This window comes from the organism of the source record quoted next, unplaced genomic scaffold (assembly GCF_019419815.1).
Source record: "Pyrus x bretschneideri cultivar Hongxiangsu unplaced genomic scaffold, Pyrus_bretschneideri_v1 Contig3, whole genome shotgun sequence".
Lineage (NCBI taxonomy): Eukaryota > Viridiplantae > Streptophyta > Magnoliopsida > Rosales > Rosaceae > Pyrus > Pyrus x bretschneideri.
This window is the reverse complement of record NW_025999612.1, coordinates 7518258-7538724: the sequence shown is the minus strand read 5'-3', so window position 1 is coordinate 7538724 and position 20467 is coordinate 7518258. Positions and strand designations below refer to the sequence as shown.

Sequence of the window (20467 nt, the reverse complement as noted above, 5' to 3'; positions counted from 1 at the left end):
ATACGAATCAAATGCTAGCGATATTAACTAAATACCGAAAGGCATTTTTTTCAGTTATTGAAATTGAAATTTTAATTATTTCGGTCATGTTTAACATTACTTGTTGATTCTATTTGCTTGACTCGTTGATTCTTTATGTAAAGTCTTTTTCAAAGTTTTCCTAGGTCTTCCTCTACCCTTTTTCCCTAAGCCTCTGTCTCATAATTGGATTTTATAATAGAAACATCTATAGGTCTTCGGTTCACATGTTCAAACCACATTAACCAATTTTCTTTCATTATTTTCGATTGCAGCCACTCCCACTTTACCTCAAATATCTTCTTTCTTAATCATGTCATTTCTTGTGTGCCCACATATCCAACAAAGCATTCTCATCCTCTGCTACACTCATTTTTTGCACGTGTTGATGCTTGACCGCCCAACATTTTGTGCCATAAAGCGTTGTTATTGGCCTTATTGTTGTCCTATGCATATTTTTCCTTAAATTTTAGTGGCATACAATAGTGGCACGACACACCCAATGTATTATTTCACTTCATCCATCAAACTTATATTCTATGGTTGAGATCTTCATCTAATTCTCTATCCTTTTGAAAGATAGATCCATGATAACATAAGCGTTCACTCTTTAGTACTTCACAATCTCCAATCATCACTCCTATCTCATTTTAGACCCTCATTCTAACTAACTTGCACCATAGACTTAGTTTTTGACCTACAAATACTTTTAAACTCCATCACTTTTCACCAAAATGTAGACTTCGCATTTACTCCCTCTGATAACCATAAATAAAAAAAGGTGCGTAAACAATTAACAAAAAAAGTGTATAAATTAATCATTTTTTTCTCAAACAAAGTTACACTTTCATTTAACTAGTACCACCTTTCAAATCCGTGACTTGAGGGCTCAGTGGTCATTGGATGACCTGCAGAATCATTTGTTTAGAAATGGCACGCACTGCAATGTGTGTCGTCTTCTTTCAACAATTGAGTTTTACAGGAGTAGGCAGGTCAGTCAGGTCCCATTAGAATTTAGAAGCAAAATTACTTGTTGTTTGTGAAGCTCTGATGGTGTCTTTGTAGACCTGACCTGCATTTTTCTTTGATGGAAAGTATAGTCCACTGTAAAGCCACGTTCCATGGATCATGCTCAAAACTGTTACAGAAACAACAAAGCTTCGGCTTTCAAAAGACCAAACAGGTACAGACCAGATTCACTCCCTACACTCCAGTCATTGCGTCTCTCACACATCGCTTTCATCACCATTTCAGGCCTGCAATCAAAAAGCTAGGACTGTAATCATAATATAAAACAAGGTATGGCATTATGGCACGACAGTTGGCTGGGACAGCATGTCAGTCCTCTTACATTTGAGTTTCGATCATACTCTCTAGATTAGAGTAATTTAGAATAACGTTTTGTCAGACAAAATAATAAACAAGATATGACATAGAGTAATTTAGAATAACGTTTTGTCGGACAAAATAATAAACAAGATATGACATTTATATGAAAAGAATTTTCTTACAGAGGTCACAGTAACTGTATTTCAAATCAATCACACATTACTGCATAAAAAAATTAAAATGCATGTTGATTTGAGATACCGTTATACTAGCATTATTGTAGGTTAATCACATGGACATTATCGAGACAAAATCAAAACTTTGACAATACTTTTTTTGACTTTAAAGTACAACTACAAAGTCTACAATGGTTTAGGTAAGTTTCTCTCCATCTATATGGTCCCCCCACTCTCAACCCCAGGCCTCCACCGAGCAACATTCAACTCCTCTCTCTCTCTCTCTCTCTCTCTCTCTCTCTCCACTTCTGTAACCATGTTTTCTTCTCATACATGGAAGGCCATGGCAATGGCTGCGGCACTTGTACTTCAGACCTACTCTTCCATGGAGGTTGTTGAGTCCTCTTCTCACCACCATCCTGATCACAAGATAACCAGCCTTCCTGGACAACCCCATGTCGGATTCCAACAGTTTTCTGGTTACATTACTGTAGGACGATCACAACCATAAAGCTCTCTTTTACTACTTTGCTGAAGCAGAAATCAATCCAGCTTCAAAGCCTTTGGTCCTCTGGTTGAACGGAGGTCAGTAACCTAATTACTCCCCTTTATTACTTGCTTCAATGTAAATTAAACTTTGGACAACGTGGTTCCTTCATTTTTTTTCTAATTTATGGGTGGGATTCGAACTTGAATGAAAAGAGCGGACGCACTGCTCTGACCAATTGGCCTAACAACATTTGCAATGTGGTTCCTTCATTAATGTGTTATTTTTGTTTTCATGTAGGACCTGGTTGTTCTTCTCTTGGAGTAGGAGCATTCTCTGAGAATGGACCTTTTAGACCAGATGGTGAGGTCTTGGTTAGAAATGAGTACAGCTGGAATAGAGGTATTCACCGGTTTTAGTTTCCGTGTTCGATTCTCCCTTCCTCAATATCGCTTGTATATAAAAAAAGATGAGCATATGTAAGTAGCTGCATGATTTGGAAATTAGTACATTCATAATTTTGGCATTTGATATAATGCAGAGGCAAATATGTTGTATGTAGAGACACCAGTTGGAGTGGGATTCTCTTATTCTAAATCCAACTCCTCCTATATGGCAGTGGATGATGAGGCAACAGGTACATTATCCATGTTCTGTTCATCCTTTTTGCTTCTTTCTTGCTTTCTACTTTTCTCCTTTTGAAACTTATGGTTTTCCAAGTGGACTGCATTGAAGTTGCTTTGGCTTTTCAAGAAGTGACATGTTCAACCGTAATTCTTGGCTGAAATATCGGATTCAAATTGTGGGAATCCTAAGAATCCTTGCATCATATACGTTCATCGTATATTGTACGGTTAGAAATTATTTTGAATTTTTTATTTAAAATTAAATACAAATAGTATCTAATGAAAACTGATATCTACGATGATCGGCTACGATGTGAGGAGCCCCAAGATATCCCCACAAAGAGGATCTTCATCACTGTTACTTTTGCTTTCGACTCCCCCGAATAAGAGATTCTACCGCATAATCGGAATATATCAAATCTCGTGATAAGAGATATACAACAGTTAAACCCGAGATTTTGCCCCCAAGAGCTCAAAACTCTAGTATTAACAGCTCTTTTCACCTTTTTCCTTTCTTATGTTTCTTTGTTCCTAATTCATAATTTAGAACTTACGGTATTTGTGAATGCTGTTTCTGCATTTGACTTCTCAAGCCACGGACAATCTTGTATTCTTGCAACGCTGGTTCAACAAGTTCCCCCAATACAGGCACATGGATTTATTTCTAGCAGGAGAGAGTTACGCAGGTACTCTAAAAATTTATCCGTTTCCGAGAGTCGTTTGGAAAGAGCATTTTGGCATTTCTGCTTCATCCTTTTGCTTTTTCTTTTTCTTTTTCTTATTGTTTTTTTTTTTTTTTTGGTTGCTTATTATTAATTCCAGGTCACTACATCCCTCAACTTGCGAAGCTCATTGTTGAAATCAACAGAAAGGAGAAGTTCAATCTAAAAGGAATTGCTGTGAGTAGAAAGTACTTTTACTGAAATTAACACTTGCCACTCAGAAAGTTCAATAACTTCATGAGGTCTTGCAGCTGGGAAATCCTGTTCTAGAATTTGCCACGGACTTGAATTCGCAGGCTGAGTTCCTTTGGTCTCACGGGCTGATATCCGATTCAACATACAACATGTTCACTTCTGTCTGTAACTATTCGCGCTATGTGAGCGAGTACTACAGACACTCGGTCTCACCTGTTTGCTCAAGGGTTATGAGCCAAGTGACCAAGGAAACAAGTCAATTTGTGGACAAGTATGATGTAACCCTAGATGTCTGTATTTCATCTGTGCTTTCACAATCCAAGTTTATAAGCCCCAATGTAAGCCTAATTCTCCTCCTTAACGTTTTGTTACACCCTTTTTCTCCGTCTGCACATTCCTAATAAATCAAGCGATATTCAAAGAACATAAATAAATAGGAGTGCGTAGACAGAAAAAAGGAGTGCACGGAGATCATTTCCATTTTTTCTGAATTTTTTTTCTCATTACGCATGTGCTTCTTCACATTATGTGGCTGCAGCAAATGACTGAGAGGATAGATGTGTGTGTTGAAGACAAAACTGTGAATTATTTGAACCGGAAAGATGTGCAAAAGGCTCTCCATGCGCGGCTTGTTGGCGTGCGCAGATGGGATGTTTGCAGCAGGTAATTAAATTCTTTTTAGTTGAGATTAAAGAAAAAGCTGATGTAGTAATTCTGTACAAATACAATTTAAGCAGCTACTAATAGAAATTTCATACTTTTGCTGCATATATTGATCCTATAGCATTTTGGAGTACCAAATGCTCAACCTGGAAGTACCTACAATCTCATTAGTTGGATCGCTTGTGAAGCAAGGCATCCAAGTCTTGGTGTACAGGTAACTAAATTTCAGTTTCACCTGCTATATGGATACTTCTTGCTGCTATAAAACAAACTCATAAATTTTCTAAATTCAGTGGAGATCAGGATTCTGTAATTCCATTAACGGGAAGCCGAAGATTGGTCTCTAGATTGGCAAGGGAGTTAGAATTGAACACCACTGTCCCTTATCGAGTTTGGTTCGAGGGAAAGCAGGTATATATATTCTAGGAATTTATTTGTAATGAAAAATGAGTAAGGAAAATCGGGTTTTATGCGATTTCTTCTTGTTCCGTCCAGGTTGGTGGGTGGACGCAAGTTTATGGAAACATTCTGTCATTTGCCACCATCAGAGGTGCCTCTCATGAAGCTCCATTCTCGCAGCCTGAGAGATCACTGAGGCTATTTAAGTCATTTCTGGAAGGCAGGCCTCTGCCTGAAGTTTTCTGATACAACTGTTTGGTCCATGGTGTTCGAGTTTGAAGAGATCTTTCAATTGCAAGAAGAAAGGTTCTAAAAATAAATAAATAAAATTGCAAAAAGAAAAGAGGGAGATTTTGTGTTTGTTTGGTGGATTTTGTAAATGTAATATTGACTGTTTGGGAGGACGAGTTTTGATGCAACAGAAAGTTTGTTCCTTTGTGACCAAAAGATCATGAGTTTGAGTCGTAAAAACAACATTTTTACAAAGCAAAGATAAGGCTGTGTATGATAAACGTTTCGCCCGACCCTCGCAAAGTGAGCAGCCAGGGTTGCCCTTTAATATTGACTGTTTGGATTGCAAATTTTTTGACCTTGACTTGAGCCAATATCAAGGGTTCGATGGAAACTTTGGGTAAGTGATTATTCACAATCCCTTTCTCCTTGCCTTTTCCCTTAAAATTGAATAAATCAAATAAAAATTAGTATAAAATAACATAGCGAGAAGTGATGAAAAAGATTACTGAGCGTGAAAATCACAACATAAGTTTTGTTAAGAGGAGTGAAAATCACAGCATACTAAAAAAACACAACTTAAGTTTTGTTAAGGCAATTTCCCCACCCTTTCTTTCATAATTTGACTTCTATCTCACTCTCTCTCTCTCTCTCTCTCTCTCCACCGTATAACAACAACGCATAGTTTTCAAAACAGCAAAACAAACTGAAAAGGCGCCAACTTCCAACGATCCCGCATTCTCTTTCTTAAAAAAGCCAACTCCTTTTTTTATTTCTTGAATTATGCTTTATCCTCCTCTGCAGCTCTCTCTCCCTCTCTCTCCAACTGCTTCAAGTCTCTCTGTCCTCCTCCCATTTTTTTCATTTTCTAAAGAAAAACCCCAACATCCCAAAAATAAACATTATGGCAAAAGAGCAAAGCCAGGAACCTGCACTCACCAACCCTCTGCAGCTCCAGGTGTTTTCCTCCCTTCCCCTTATCTTTCCTTCCTTTTTATTAAAACCCAGATCGTTAAAATCTCAGATTGCGCCTAATTTGAATGCCATTCGCGTTTATCTGATGTTTTGGAATCTGGGGTTTCTCTGCATTGTGTAAATTTTGCATCTTTTTATTTTATTTTATTTTATTTTTTTTTTTGGGAAAAAATGAGTAAACTTGGGGGTTTCCGATTTCATATTTTGTAATTTATATGCTGGAATTACAGGACAAGGAATTGGACCCCGGTTCTGACGAGCCTGAGGCCCCTTTGCCTCTCACCGTCACTTCCCGGGTTAGTAACTTGTATAATTTGCCGCATTTTTATTGGAATGCTTATGTTGTAGTACGATTTTGCATCGAAAGGTAGTGGTTGAACTTTTGAGAAACAAAAATGAAATTTAGTCATGGATGTTTGGGGGTGCATTGGGAATGCAGGCCTTGTATATGTTGGGCGACATTGCCGCAGGGCAGGCATATAGAATCACGCAATGGATGGAACTGGTTCGTAAACGGAGTGCCAAATATCACTCCTCTGGCTTCCCCCACCACCTTCCGAGTTTCGACAGTATGCCTTCTAGGTCTGTTTCAATTTTTGTGTTATCTTACGTTGAAATGTGGTTACAATGTTCGGTAGTAGTCATCACGGTGGCCATTCAGTGTAGGAGACTTTGTTGATGATTGGGAAGGTTCTCTTCCCTGTGAGCAAACCACGGAAGTCAATCTCTGGGAAAGACTTGGTAAAGCTGCTGCATTGGACATTGAGTCGTGTTATTTTTCCTGGGATAGGCTCTCTTCGCTTCATCACACTGAGCATAGTAGTAGCAATGACAATTCTGAGGATGAAATGAATAAAGCTCTTGAGGTGTGCAATCTAAATTAACTACATTGTATGGAATTCTTGTTATGTTTACTGGATTGAATCACTGAATCAGTATGTACGTCATTATTTATATTCTTATTTGCTTCCCTGTAATCTCTTCAGTTGTGTGCATATAGGTAACCGTAAATTCAGGGGGCGTTGTCTTCTTTGGCCTATTCAACCAGCCAGGGAATGATGATGCTTCTACTAAGGAAGCGGCGGCTGTTATAAAGATTTCATCATCAAGAATGGCCACACAATCTGAACGCCTTGGATATGAATTTGCAAAGTGGCTTGGAGTTCGAACTCCTCAGGTAGTACATTGTCACTCAACTCTCTCCTGCGATAATATCATATCTACCATAATACATATATGCTTTGTCTGTTGGATATTGCAGGCCAGAGTCATTCATAATTGTAGCTTGGAGTGGCTGCAGATGAAGGAAGCTGCAGAGAAAGCAAGAGATGCAGCAAGTTCAGAAGGAGATGAATGTGGGGAAATGACGTGCTCAGAACTTTTGGAAGCTCTTGAACTTAGCCGGTGCCTTTTGCTCATAAGGTCTAACTATAATCTTAGTAGTCTCTATTTCTAACGTAGTTAAGGAGTTAATTCTGCATTATGAAATGTTTGTGCTTCGTTCACCATCGAGCATGCACAGTAACTAGTTAGAGTTGTGGCAAAAACTTGTTTTGATTGCTCGGGTCATTTTGCATGCAGTTAAATTGTTCCCTAGGTTTTCAAGAACCTGATCTCTGCCCCACTCCTTGTATGCTTTTAACAGAAACTAAATGAGGAAGCATCATGTTCCACGATGTGGACCACTAGAAAACGCTTCCTAGTAGATAACTGGTCCTTTTATATGGTGTTCTGAAGGCCAAAGCTTTAATTTTTGCAGCTATGTTCAGGGATCTCCTTTACTTGAAAGCCCAACTGTATTTGAGTCGAGGGAAACTGCAGAAAAAACAGCGGCTGCTCTTGGTAGGATCTTGATGTTGGATCTTGTCATCAGAAATGAGGATAGGCTTCCTTGCCATAAGCTCAGATGGCGTGGAAATTCCGCAAATCTATTGTTGGCTGACAAAATGGCTTTGGGAAATATGGATAGATTGGAGGAAGCCTTCGATTGTGCAATCAAGCGATACAAACCAAGAGTAATCAGAGGTCTTCATAAGGATAGAAGGGCAACTTCAGTAGATAGCAAATTGGGTACTCATAATGCCGTAACAGTAACACAGACCTCTGATCTTTCAGATATTATAGAGTCACCAAGATCTATACAGAGTGAACTATCAGATCATTCGGTGTTTTCTGATTTTCCAGTTGTGGCTATTGACTCTGGGGTTCCTCGTCGACCTCCTGCTGGAAAGCGCGCAAATGATCAGGAAATTTATCCCAGGTTGGTTGAGTTACTACTCAACAGTTCTGAGTACTCCTCTAATGTGTTGCATGAAATAACATTAGGGAAGTTAGGACGTTCTACCATACAAGAAACTGATGCATCTGATATACCAGCGTATGAGATGGCTTCAGTTGTTAAAAAATTTCGTAGTGGATTCCGAGCTGCTCTTAGGGATCTGCAGGGATTCCATATATTCTTACTCACACTTCATCAAAGACTGGAAAACTTGTTAAGAATATTCTTCAATATTATAGATAGAATATCCTCAGGGGAGTCCGACAAAGAGGATTTGGCAGTTCCTGGGTCTCCCTCTCATGCTGCTGGAAGTGTTCATTGTGCTTCTGCACCAAGTAAGGAACGACTTGTCAATGAGAACAATCCTGATTTTAGTGATTCCGAGTCACAGAGAACTGCTCTAAGGTCTTCGTCTTCTGGAAATAAAGAAGGCTATGACTGCAGCTCTCCCATGTCAAGGGATAGTTGGCATGGGAGGTTCTCTAAAGGAAGTGCGGAGCCCCTCAGTAGTCTGCGTTTGACAGCAAAGCTTCGGGACTTTCATAAATACGCCAAGGTTGGACATCCTTAAAGCAAACTAAAATTTTCTTATATGATACCGCAGATGAGGAAACAGAAAGTCGTTTCTTGATACATAGTTTCTCTTAAACTTCGATATATTACAATGCTCAGGTTGATGCTGAATCAAACAAAGAACTGGAACAGTGGAATGAAATGCTAAAGAGTGATGCTATCAAACTATGTCAAGAGAACAATTTTAATTCTGGGTTTTTCGAGGGCAGTGACAACAATGGTGTTGTTGATGCTTATGAATTGAAGGTATATTTGTCCCTTCTTTCCTTTTCTGTTTTGTTATTCCTTTCCTTTCTCTTTCTTGTAAACATTTCTCTATAACGAACAGGTCAGACTTGAGCACATTCTTGAGAGGATTGCATTGATATCGGAGGCTGCAAATACAGAGAGGCCATCTCGAGTCACAAGTTGCATGTTCATCGGTGGAGCCTTGGCTGCACGATCTGTATTCACGCTACAACGCTTAGGAATTACTCATGTATTGTGTTTGTGCTCCAATGAAATTGGACAAGCAGATTCTCAGTTTCCTGATCTATTCGAGTACAAGAATTTTGCTGTAAGGGTTCTTTCTCATCAGTGTTTACACATCCAAATAAGCATATGTGAACGTTGTCTAATGACATCTTCTCTCCCAGAATCCATGCTCACCATTTAATTTGGTGAAGTTTCTGTTTTTAATGTTTTAAAAATTTAATCCCCAACTCTGCATGTATTTTATTGCTTTCATAAAATGTTTGGCACCTGCATTGTCCTGCTTAGACTGCACACCTCCTTTGAACAGATATGCGACAATGACGATACAAATATCAGCACCATCTTTGACGAAGCTATCAGTTTTACTGATCGTGTTGAACAAGAAAGAGGGAAGTTCTCGTCCATTGCTTCGAGGGGAAAAGTAGAAGTGCCACCCTAGTGCTTGCATACCTAATGCTGAGAAAGTAAGTAAAATCTGTTATACTCATCGTAGAACATATATTACACTCCTCATACACATGTGGCATCAACAGATCTTCAATACCCGTATTGCTTTTATTGGTGTAAATTGTGATTCCAACAATATTACTTTGAGAAATGTTTAGCTAAGTAATCTTTCTGTGGTGCAGGAATTGCACTCTATTTGAGGCGTGGAATTCTCTAAAACAAGTTCATCGTCGGGCGCAACCCAATGATGGTTTTGCAAAGATCCTAGTGGATCTGGATAAGAAACTTCATGGGAGAGTTTCCATGGAGTGGCAACAGCGGAAGCCTACGATGAAAGTTTGCCCCATCTGCGGGGTAAATGCAGGTCTTAGTAGCAGCTCGCTTAAGCTTCATCTGCAGAAATCACACAAGAAGCTATCGTCAGGTAGTGTCGATAGTGCAATGACAATGGAGATACAAAAGGCCTTGACAGCGCTAAAAATTAGCCGAGGCGGAAGCATCATCCCTAAACAGAGGTCTCATTCAGATGTTGAAGATTAGGGATCTCCCAGGCCTCCTCTTTATAAGGTGCTTTTGGAGGTCAAGGACTTATGGTTGCAGAAATGTGGCTGGCCATTCATGTAGATATAAATATACAGATTGTAGAGTTTGCCTGGTAATCAAGAAGATTGTAGATTGTCAGACAAGTTAGGCATGTATATTGGCAGTGCCATGCACTGTGTTTCTTACAAAGCGATATTATAATGTACTCTAATTTACGGGTGAAGGGATTCGAACAGAGATGTAAAGGGCAGGCGCACTGGCCTAACCCGCGTCTGCGAGCAAGCACAGTTTTTCAAGTGTACATAGATGAATATCAGCAGCAACTACCCTTTTTTAACTCAAAATCGTTTCATTTCCACGTTAATAATTCATGTTACAGGAGCGCTCAAACACTAACAGTTGGTGACTTGAATATTTCGTACCAGTAATCATTCTTGTAAAAACTCACTCAAATTAGCCATTATTTTGGTAGACATTTCATTGTTTATCGACAATGTTGTGTTCGTCTATTTAACTACTTTGTCAGAGACTCTTTCAATAATAACTTGACAAATATCAGTTCAAACTATGAGAAATATCAGAGAGTAAAGTGGGCCGAAACGCTAGAGATGTTACTAACTGATTAACGCTTGATCAAACTTCATGTCACATGGCAGCACACAACTTCTCAGAGGCATAGAAGTTTAACAGTTGAAAATTTTATTAAAAATACCAACACTGAACCACCACACGAGGTGTAAAAAGAGAAGTCTAATTCTACTATTTGGGAAACTGAAGTATGGAATTGCTATTTTTCTGTATTGAACTGGTACAGCCTTGAACATTCAGGCGATGAACCATTAAACAAACAGCTTTCGATTGCCGCTACCGACTAGTCCTTTTCGACATTAAAACATACTACGTTCAATGGCCAAAGTGCAAATGAAAAATAGATGCAGACATATTGCCAACAGATCAACGACATGCGCCTACGTTAACTCTTCAAACGGGAATCGGCTCTGGCAAGGACTCGGGAGAACCGCTGCTGCCGTTTAGCACGGTCACGTTGCCATCAGAATCGACGTCCACAATGACTGAGTCGCCTTCTTTGATCTCCCTTGCAAGCATCTTCTCAGCCATGCTGTCCTCCAACAGTCTCATGATCGCTCTTCTTAGAGGCCTGGCTCCGTAGCTCGGGTTGTATCCTTCGTCAACCACTCTGTCTCTGAACCTCTCCGTCACTTGAAGCTCTATCTCCTTCTTCTTCAACCTTTCGAATACCTCCTTGAGCATTATATCTGCTATATCCTTTACCTCCAGCTTGGTGAGTTGACGGAAAACAATCATTTCGTCCAACCTGTTCAAGAACTCGGGTCTGAAGTATTGTTTTAGTTCCTCTGTCACCAAGCTCTTAATTCTATTGTAACTGCTATCCTTCTCATCATAATCAAGGTCAAATCCTATGCGTCGGCCTCCCTTCTCAATAACACTGCTTCCGACGTTAGATGTCATTATCAGAAGTGTATTCTTGAAATCCACGGTTCTGCCCTTGCTGTCGGTTAATCTTCCATCCTCGAGTATTTGAAGCATCATGTTGAAGACATCGGGATGTGCCTTCTCAATTTCATCAAAAAGCACCACAGTGTAAGGACGGCGTCGAACGGCTTCAGTCAGCTGACCTCCCTCGGTGTAACCAACATAACCCGGGGGAGAACCAATGAGCTTGGAAACAGTGTGCCTCTCCATAAACTCACTCATATCAAGCCGAATCATGGCTTCTTCAGAACCAAAGTAGTAAGCAGCCAATGCTTTTGCGAGCTCAGATTTCCCAACACCAGTTGGACCAGAAAAGATGAAACTGGCAATAGGACGATTAGGATTCTTCAGTCCAACACGGGCTCGGCGAATAGCACGACTAATAGCCTTGACTGCTTCATCCTGACCAATCACTCGCTTATGGAGGGTCTCTTCCATCTTGAGGAGGCGGTCTGATTCATCGGTGGACACTTTCTCAACTGGAATTCCAGTCCAGGAGGACACAATATGTTGAATATCCACTTCAGTCACGAGAGGACCTACATCTCCTGCCTCACTCTCTGCCTTGCTCATCTCCTTGCCTTTATCAACAACAGCTGTGATCTGTGCCTTTAGGTCCATTTCTTTGTCACGTAACTCCCCAGCCTGTCCAAAATGCATGTTGTCAGCTCAACTTACGCAAGTTTTTTTAAGCCACAGGCCTAACAGATGATGATATTTGACAGTCTTAATCTACCATCAGAAACCCCATTAACTCTGAAATCAATTTTACAACAGAAGTGCATTCAGAAACAGAGTTCTGTACCTTTTCAAAGTCTTGGCTTCTAACAGCCTCGTTCTTCTCTTTAGTGATTGCCCTCAGCTCTTTCTCAAGCTCTCTAGCTTCTTCAGGTAGCTGTAAAAATCATTTAGCATGTCCCCATCATTACAAAATCCCTGAGCTTAAGAAGATGGTGGCTATCAAAACTTAGAAATGGTCATACTCATACCTGTGCATGACGAAGGCGAACTCGAGAACCAGCTTCATCAATCAAGTCAATTGCCTTATCAGGCAGAAAGCGATCACTGAAGTATACACAATTATCAATCAGAACAGAAATATTCGAGTACACATGCATAGGGGAAGAGACAGGTAGCTAGCACCATAAGAAACAAACAGAAAAGTGGAGACCAACTAATTTCTACGGATTGGTTATGCGGAGGGAATGCAAACAATAACAAAGGACATTTGTACTCATCAAAACACTGTCAACATTTAATTAGTTTTAATAAGCATCAACAGTATCCAGCATTAGCAACATTACACATAGAAGTAGGGATGCCTACCTGATGTACTGGTATGATAGCTGAGCAGCAGATACCAGGGCTTCATCAGTGTAGCGGAGCTTGTGGTGAATCTCGTAACGCTCTCTAAGCCCTCTCAAAATTTGAATGGTTTCATCCACGGTTGGTTCAGGAACTTTGACTGGTTGGAATCGCCTTTCCAATGCTGGATCTTTCTCAATGTGCTTTCTGTATTCATCAAGAGTTGTGGCTCCAATACACTGTACCAATAGAGATGAAACTTACTATTCGGATTCAAATGTAAACAGCAGCAAGCTAATATAATGTAGCAAATATATCATTCCTGAATCGTCAGAATTCAAAGAGCACAAAACAAATGAAAAGCTCAACTCCCCAGACAATAAAATCTATAACTGCATCCTCCAGTTAACAAATACATATGTGTTCAATATACATACACGATATTTGTTCAGGTAAAAAAAAACAAAAAATGGTTTGAATACTTTTTATCCGTACATCACTTTTTTAATATTACGATTATTACCTGCAGTTCACCTCTTGCAAGAGCTGGTTTTAATATATTTGCGGCATCAATTGCCCCTTCAGCTGCTCCTGCTCCAATTAAAGTGTGCACCTCATCAATAAACAAAATAATCTCATCACTTTGTTTGATTTCCTCCATTAGCTTCTTTAATCTTTCCTCAAACTCTCCACGGTACTTTGTACCAGCAACAAGAAGGCCCATATCCAGAGTTATAACCTAGACAGTTTTAAGAAGGAGAAAAGGTCAAACGTATTATTACATTGCTTCTCAAGATAATAACTTGATATACTGAAATAGAAGGAACGGTTCCAAATAAGTTTTAACCTATTCAGAATTATAACTAAACTCTCACCCACCTTCTTTCCCTCTATTGTTTCTGGAACATCACCAGTTGCAATCCGTTGAGCAAGACCTTCTGCAATTGCAGTCTTCCCAACACCAGGTTCTCCAATAAGGCAGGGATTATTCTTGGTCCTCCTACCCAAAATTTGGACGACACGTTCAATTTGTGGTTGTCTTCCAACAACAGGATCCAACTTACCCTGTGAATTGAAGAAAAAGTATCTTAAAAACGAACCTTGACACAAAAACAAAACATCTAAAGCAGCGCACATTCTACAACATGACAAAGGAAAAAAGGAATAAACGAGTTCAATACCTCCTCCGCTAGCTTAGTCAAATTGGTCCCGTATTCTTCTAGAGTCGGCATTTTATTACCACTGGTCCCTCCTCCAACACCAGCACCAACAGCTTCTGTGCTCTCACCAACCATACGAATAACCTGCCCGCACCAAGAACGTTTTTATGGTTACTTTCAGTTCTGATAATGAATTTCTTCAAAAAAAATCACTAAACAAGGATGCTATTCTTGCCTGTGTGCGAATGTTACTAGGATCAGCACCTAAATTCTCAAGAACACGAGCTGCTACACCCTCACCCTCCCGAAGCAATCCCAGAAGCAAATGCTCGGAGCCAATATAGTTATGACCTGAAATCCATCATTTATGAACTGTATAACACAAAATTGGATGTATAGCAGAGAAACAAAAAAAGAAAAAAGAGTTATCAACTTGCATTGAGATCATATTTCTGCCTTCAATTCATGTATGATCACTACACTTCAATTGAAATATGGATTCACTCCACAAGGATTACGTTTGATGCCAAACAGCCTATATAAATTTTGTTCCACCTAAATTAAATGAAGGTTTACACATCGCAATTACTAGGAAAACCAAGTAAATAAAGGCAGGATGCCCTTCAAGGAGAAAAAGGATGCTTCTTATTAGTTTAACTTTATATCAATGTTTTTGAGGCATTTGGTGAACAGGAGGAAGAGAAAAGAAGGTACCAAGTTGACGAGCTTCCTCCAGTGACAGCTCCAAAACTCGCTTTGCACGAGGAGTGAATGGAATTTCAACAGCAACAAATCCACTACCCCTTCCAATTATCTTTTCCACTTCAACTCGTGCATCTTTAAGATTGATTCCCATGGATTTGAGAACCTTGGCGGCAATACCGGTCCCTTCACCAATAAGACCCAAAAGTATCTGCTCAGTACCAACAAAATTATGACCTAGTCCGCCTTGCTTCCTCTTGTGCAAGCATAATTACTTTAATTGCTTTTTCTGTGAAGCGCTCAAACATGGCTTTAGGCACACATCTGCTTGCTCGTTCACGACGTTTAGTGTTTGCGAATTTCACCGTCGAAAATAAGTTATGCCTGGGTTTTACGCTAACATCTAAAGCATTAACACTCCGGAGTCCTGTGTAACTGCTCATTCTCAATGCAGGTGCTCGTAAAGTACAGAACATGACTGTCCTTCTGGCATTCCCAGACCCCTTAGAGTAGCCAAGCCTTCTCCCGGTTGCCACACTTGGAATATAAGTAGACTGAACCAGATTCCTCGCCATGATTCCAACCTATTCCGCATTCAGCAACGACCAAACAAAGATTTAGTTCACAATTCAAGACATCCATAGAGACACAAACTCAACATACAGATTTCACTAATAACAGAATTATGCTACGCGCATCAAACTACGGAGATTTACGCAGCAATATTCACACCAGTAAGATTACTACTCAAGGTACAGAAATGTCCTCTCTCCCATTAGAATAAAACATATGTATCGACTTACTCAAAAGTAACTATAACTACAAAATTGAGAAATCCTTTTCACTCCATTTTCGCTATCAACGAAACATAAAGTTCAAGCCTTTCATCCATTTTAGTCTCCAAACCAAGCATGTAAAGCTCAAACATCAAAACCCAACAACAATTACATTCATATAACATTAAAATCTACAGACTTCGTGAATTACAACAGTACAAAAAAGTTCAGAAACATAGTAACCACAAAAACAACGGATCCCAGATTCAAAACATCAGATACCCATGTTACAACAACAACAACATAAAAACATTAACAAATCCGAAACTCGAACATAAGAAGCAGATTTCACTCACAACAGATAAGAACAATCGACTAAAAGGGGAAGACCCCAGAAAACCCAGATTCCAGATAAACCTAGGCAGAAGTACAAAAACCCTAACTTTTCACGCACAGAAGCAGTGAATCCAAAAGGGTAAACAGATTGAAAAGAAAAGCTCACCTAAAACCCCGTTATCTGGATAAACTTTCGAATTGAAATATTAAAAACGGAATTTATAGAGAGAGAAAGAGAGGAGAGAGAGAGGGTCTTTCTTCGGAGACGAAGAGAGAGACCCTATTCTTAGTATGATATGGTCGGCCGAAAGAGGAAGAGATAGGTGTGGTCTTAAGAGAAGCTCTCTCTCTCTCTCTCTCTCTCTCTAAAACTCTCTGTCTCTCTCTCTATAAATTGATAAATCAATCTGTTGGCCTTTTTTCTTCCACATGACGGTGCATCAGCTTTCGTGCACCGTTGCGTACACGATAACGTACAGAACACCGCTAACCTACAACCACGAGTGATCGACGGCAGAGATCTACGACACGTCGTTTAATAGTGTGAGATTGTGGCTTCGAGTGGGCCCACCGGCCTTATCTGTAACCAATGTGATGTTAGCGCAGTCCCCATCTTGACCCTCAGATATTTCGTCGGATGACGGTTTTACCCTTGCTACGCTTCAACTTCATTCGCCAGAAATATTCCGTGAAATATCAATACGCCGCGTTTTGATGGTATCACAGTCGTACACGAGACCAATTGCTTAAGCTTCCTTCAAATTCTTTTTTTTTTTTTAATTCATAATGTTATTTGCACTAAAAATTATTTATAATTTTAGTTCATTTGTGAGGTAAATTCTACAACTCACTTTGTAATTGTAATACGTAAAAATGTTTGTGCTTGTTTGGAATGTTTTTATGATGATTAAGCGTTTCAAATAACATTTGATTAAAAATAAGTTAAAATGTTTGGTAGGTTATAAAATAAACAGAATCTGCTTACAATAAGCACCTCCAAGTACTTTTTTCGAAAACACATCAATTATTAATAAAAATTGGAACATCTTTTCAAAAAATAGTTTTGAGAAGTTTTTTCGTATGGGCTTTCAGCGGGTTGGATTGAATAATATGTTGGAGTGGTCAATTTTTTTTTAAGTTTAGTCTCAATATTTATAAGCTTACTAACGGTTATAACAGTAACTGACGAATTTCCCTAGTAGTTAGGGTCTTCCTCTTCAATCCGTTGTGTTCCGAAATCAAATTCTCTCATCTCTTTAGTGTAATTTAAAGTAGGAACATCAATTGTATTACAATAAAATGTTAATAGAGAGACCATATTTAATAGAAACAATATCTACTTGTATTGTAGACCTTATCACTATTAGAGAAAGATCAATGATTAGGATGCGTTTTGTTGATTGTACATGTAAGAAATACAAAAAGTAATAAAACTTATGTTTTGAAAACAAACGTACCAAAAATTTAAATGTACCAAGAAGCTAAATGGACCAAAAATTCAAATGTAACAAGTAACTAAATATATCATTATAATCAAATGTACCGATATAACAAAACGTACCTAAAAACGAGTTTTGTTACATTCTATCTAATTTACTAAAATAAATATTTTAATAAAAAATAAAAAAATCTTAAATCATCATAATAAGAGATACATAAAAATAGAAGGAAAAAAGGGAATGCTAACGTGAATAGACTTCTAATGAAATAAAATTAAAGTACCAAAATTGTAGGGAAAATGTTTAATCAAATTTGCAAAAAGAATAGATGTTCAGTTTATGACATTTAAAAACGAAGCGTCTATATCAAAATGTCTCATTTTTTTAAGTTGCAAAAAGTCCGGTGCAACAAACGTACTCTAAAAGAAACAAAAACTGCTTACAATAAGCACCTCCAAGTGTTTTTTTCGAAAACACATCAATTATTAATAAAAATTGGAACATCTTTTTAAAAAAATAGTTTTGAGAAGTTTTTTCGTATGGGCTTTCAGCGGTTGGGTTGAACAATACGTTGAATTGTTGTTCAATTTTTTTAAGTTTAGTCTCAATATTTATAAGCTTACTAACTGTTATAAAAGTAACTAGCGAATTGCCCTAGTAGTTAGGGTCTTTCTCTTTAATCTGTTGTATTTCGAAATCAAACTGTCTCATCTCTTTAGTGTAATTTAAAATAGGAACATCGATATTAAAATAAAATAGTAATAGAGAGACCACATTTAATAGAAACGAGATCTACCTTACCACTATTAGAGAAAGATCAATGATTAGGAAACGCTTTGTTGTTTGTACATATAAGAAATATATCATAAAATATTTAGGGAAATAGGTCCTCTCTGGATCCCTTTCCACCTAATCCACTTAGATCGGAATCTGGGTTGTTAAAATTTGATCAAACGGCTACAAATATGGGGTTTCTTCAAAGTGATAATAACTGTAACTGTTTAATCAAATTTAAATAGCCTGAATCGCGAATTAGGTGAAAAATGATATGCGGAAGATCCCTTTCCAATATTTAGGAGTGCTGGGGTCGGCAGCCTTTGTTTTGGCCTTGTTGTCAATTCGGCGACCATAACTTTGTGTGTATTATTTAAGTTTGTTCTTTCTTTTGTAGGCTTATGGAGGTGCTAGATTTTTGGGCTAATTGGGCCAAGGAGACTCAGCCCACTTTGTAGTCTATGTCAAATTCAAGATGGTCCAAAAGTGGGCCGGTCAAGATTTGTTTGTGGGTTTTGACAAAAAAAAAAAAAAAGAAGATGTTTGTGGGCTTCTCAGGCCTTTTAAAGTTGGGCCAAAATAAAGAGAATTATTATTAACACTTCAAAAATCTCATTCTACACTCTTACAAGTGTATTTTTCTTTCTAATTATAGAAAGTTTGGAGTGCCAAATGAGACTTTTAGAGTGTTAATAACAATTCCCCAAATAAATAATCCTTTTTTCGAACTTCTCTTTTCTGCGCAGAAATTATAGTTTGAAGTATTTGGACTAAGATGAGGAATTTAATATCACATATGAAGGGATGAGAATCATGGAATAAGGAAGGAAATCGAACTTTTGACTAAGTTTACCCCATATCTTATTTCTCACTCACCTTCGCCCCTTGGGATAACCCTAAGAACAATTTACGAGTAAGATACAACTAACATAGTATCGCTTTTAGATTGTGACAATGCAACACTTGTAAGCGTAACAATGTAACATCTCACCACATACATGTCATATCGTCTTACAATTAATACTATTACTACCCTAATAGAGTCATATATCTTTACCATACAAACTTCTTCATGGTTTTATCCAAAGTAGCCAATTTGTGCATCACCAATAGATTTCATCGTTTTCTCGATCCCCTCGGTGTGTTGTTGGCCACTTTGAAGGAATGCTACGCTCGACGGCTCAACCCGAACTACTCCGAAGCGACGTAGCTCGTTATGGTCAAATGAAAAAGCATAGGGCCGGCATGGGATGTCCGTGTAAATAATTTCCTAAGTTGGGATGTTATAGTATAAAAGAACGTTTCTCTTGCAAGTACTAAGTAACACCCTAAATAATAAGGGCAGCCTTTTGATGCCAATGGGACAATGTCCATATAGCTCACGAGGATAGTCCTTGAATATTAAAGGCAGCCTTACCCTTGCCATCTTGCAATTGCAATATTATTCTTGCCGGCCCCTCTCCTTCCACTTTTACATCTGTGTACATTTTACATTAATTACACTTTCATTGTGGTCCATAATTTTAATTTCCACTTGTCCTTTGCTTTATTTTGTAGATTTAGTGGGTCCCCTTGTAAATAATTTTTTGTTTTATATACATTTATTTACCATTTTGAATTCAAGTTTCAAAAAATTTCTACGTTTTGGGAGTTGAGGTTAATGAGACTGAATTAGAATAGGTCAAGAGTTCGATCTCTCCAATGTACTAGAAAAGTATTAAGCTTGATTTGATGAACTTTGGGTTTATAAGGTAATCGAGCTCATAAGCAACGGTCAACTCTAATTTGATTTGGTTGGGTATTTCTTAACTTGGAGATAAACTTGTTTAAGGCTGCGTGATTAGAGTAATTCTCACATCTGATAAAACCAAGGTCATTTTTAAATGAGACTAAAATACATAAGATCTCATGTCGGCAAAAGTAAAAGGTGGAGAATCCTTAAAAAAAGGGCAAATTGCGCATAACCTCTTATTTTGTGAGAACTCAATGAATGAGTGATGTATTTTGGGTGTCTCTATAAAAGTTTATCTTAATCAAGAAGGGGAGTTTGATTAGTACATTAGAAATAAAGGTGGGAGGGAGGGTGAATGAAATGGCACACACAACACAAACTAGACCAAAGGGCCAGGGCAGAGAGAGAGAGAGAGAGAGAGAGAGAGAGAGAAGGAAGTAACCGTTGAGGAACCACAAGATCTTAAAAATCCAAAAGAAAAGGTAAGGGAGAAAGAGAGGTTTGATTGGTTGGTTCATGGTTGTTGTGGTGAATAGAAAGAGGCTCACGAGATACTTGGCTTTCTTTCTATTAACTCTGAAAATTATTCCCT

At 38.5% G+C, this 20467-nt stretch overlaps 3 protein-coding genes across 3 annotated transcripts; 2 read left to right on the top strand and 1 right to left on the bottom strand.

Moving 5' to 3' along the window:
• The first annotated feature begins 1742 nt into the window (after positions 1-1742).
• LOC103958270 (serine carboxypeptidase-like 45) lies at positions 1743-5053 on the top strand. Its single transcript, XM_009370522.3, is given in 11 exon segments — positions 1743-2016; positions 2018-2108; positions 2311-2412; positions 2552-2647; positions 3230-3322; positions 3459-3535; positions 3610-3891; positions 4092-4216; positions 4338-4430; positions 4510-4627; positions 4712-5053. Coding segments are annotated over 11 exon segments (1500 nt in total). The 5' UTR covers position 1743; the 3' UTR covers positions 4862-5053.
• Positions 5054-5562: 509 nt separating this feature from the next.
• Positions 5563-10473, top strand: LOC103958269 (dual specificity protein phosphatase PHS1-like). The gene is given in 12 exon segments (XM_009370521.3): positions 5563-5804; positions 6052-6117; positions 6261-6403; positions 6483-6687; positions 6822-6998; positions 7083-7243; positions 7581-8655; positions 8772-8918; positions 9001-9228; positions 9454-9538; positions 9541-9610; positions 9776-10473. Coding segments are annotated over 12 exon segments (2769 nt in total). The 5' UTR covers positions 5563-5750; the 3' UTR covers positions 10134-10473.
• Positions 10474-10814: 341 nt separating this feature from the next.
• On the bottom strand, positions 10815-16265 carry LOC103958271 (ATP-dependent Clp protease ATP-binding subunit ClpA homolog CD4B, chloroplastic). The gene is given in 11 exon segments (XM_009370523.3): positions 10815-12296; positions 12457-12546; positions 12641-12716; positions 12978-13195; positions 13480-13695; positions 13836-14021; positions 14138-14260; positions 14352-14467; positions 14831-15059; positions 15061-15402; positions 16097-16265. Coding segments are annotated over 10 exon segments (2766 nt in total). The 5' UTR covers positions 15394-15402; positions 16097-16265; the 3' UTR covers positions 10815-11117.
• Between the last annotated feature and the right edge of the window lie 4202 nt (positions 16266-20467).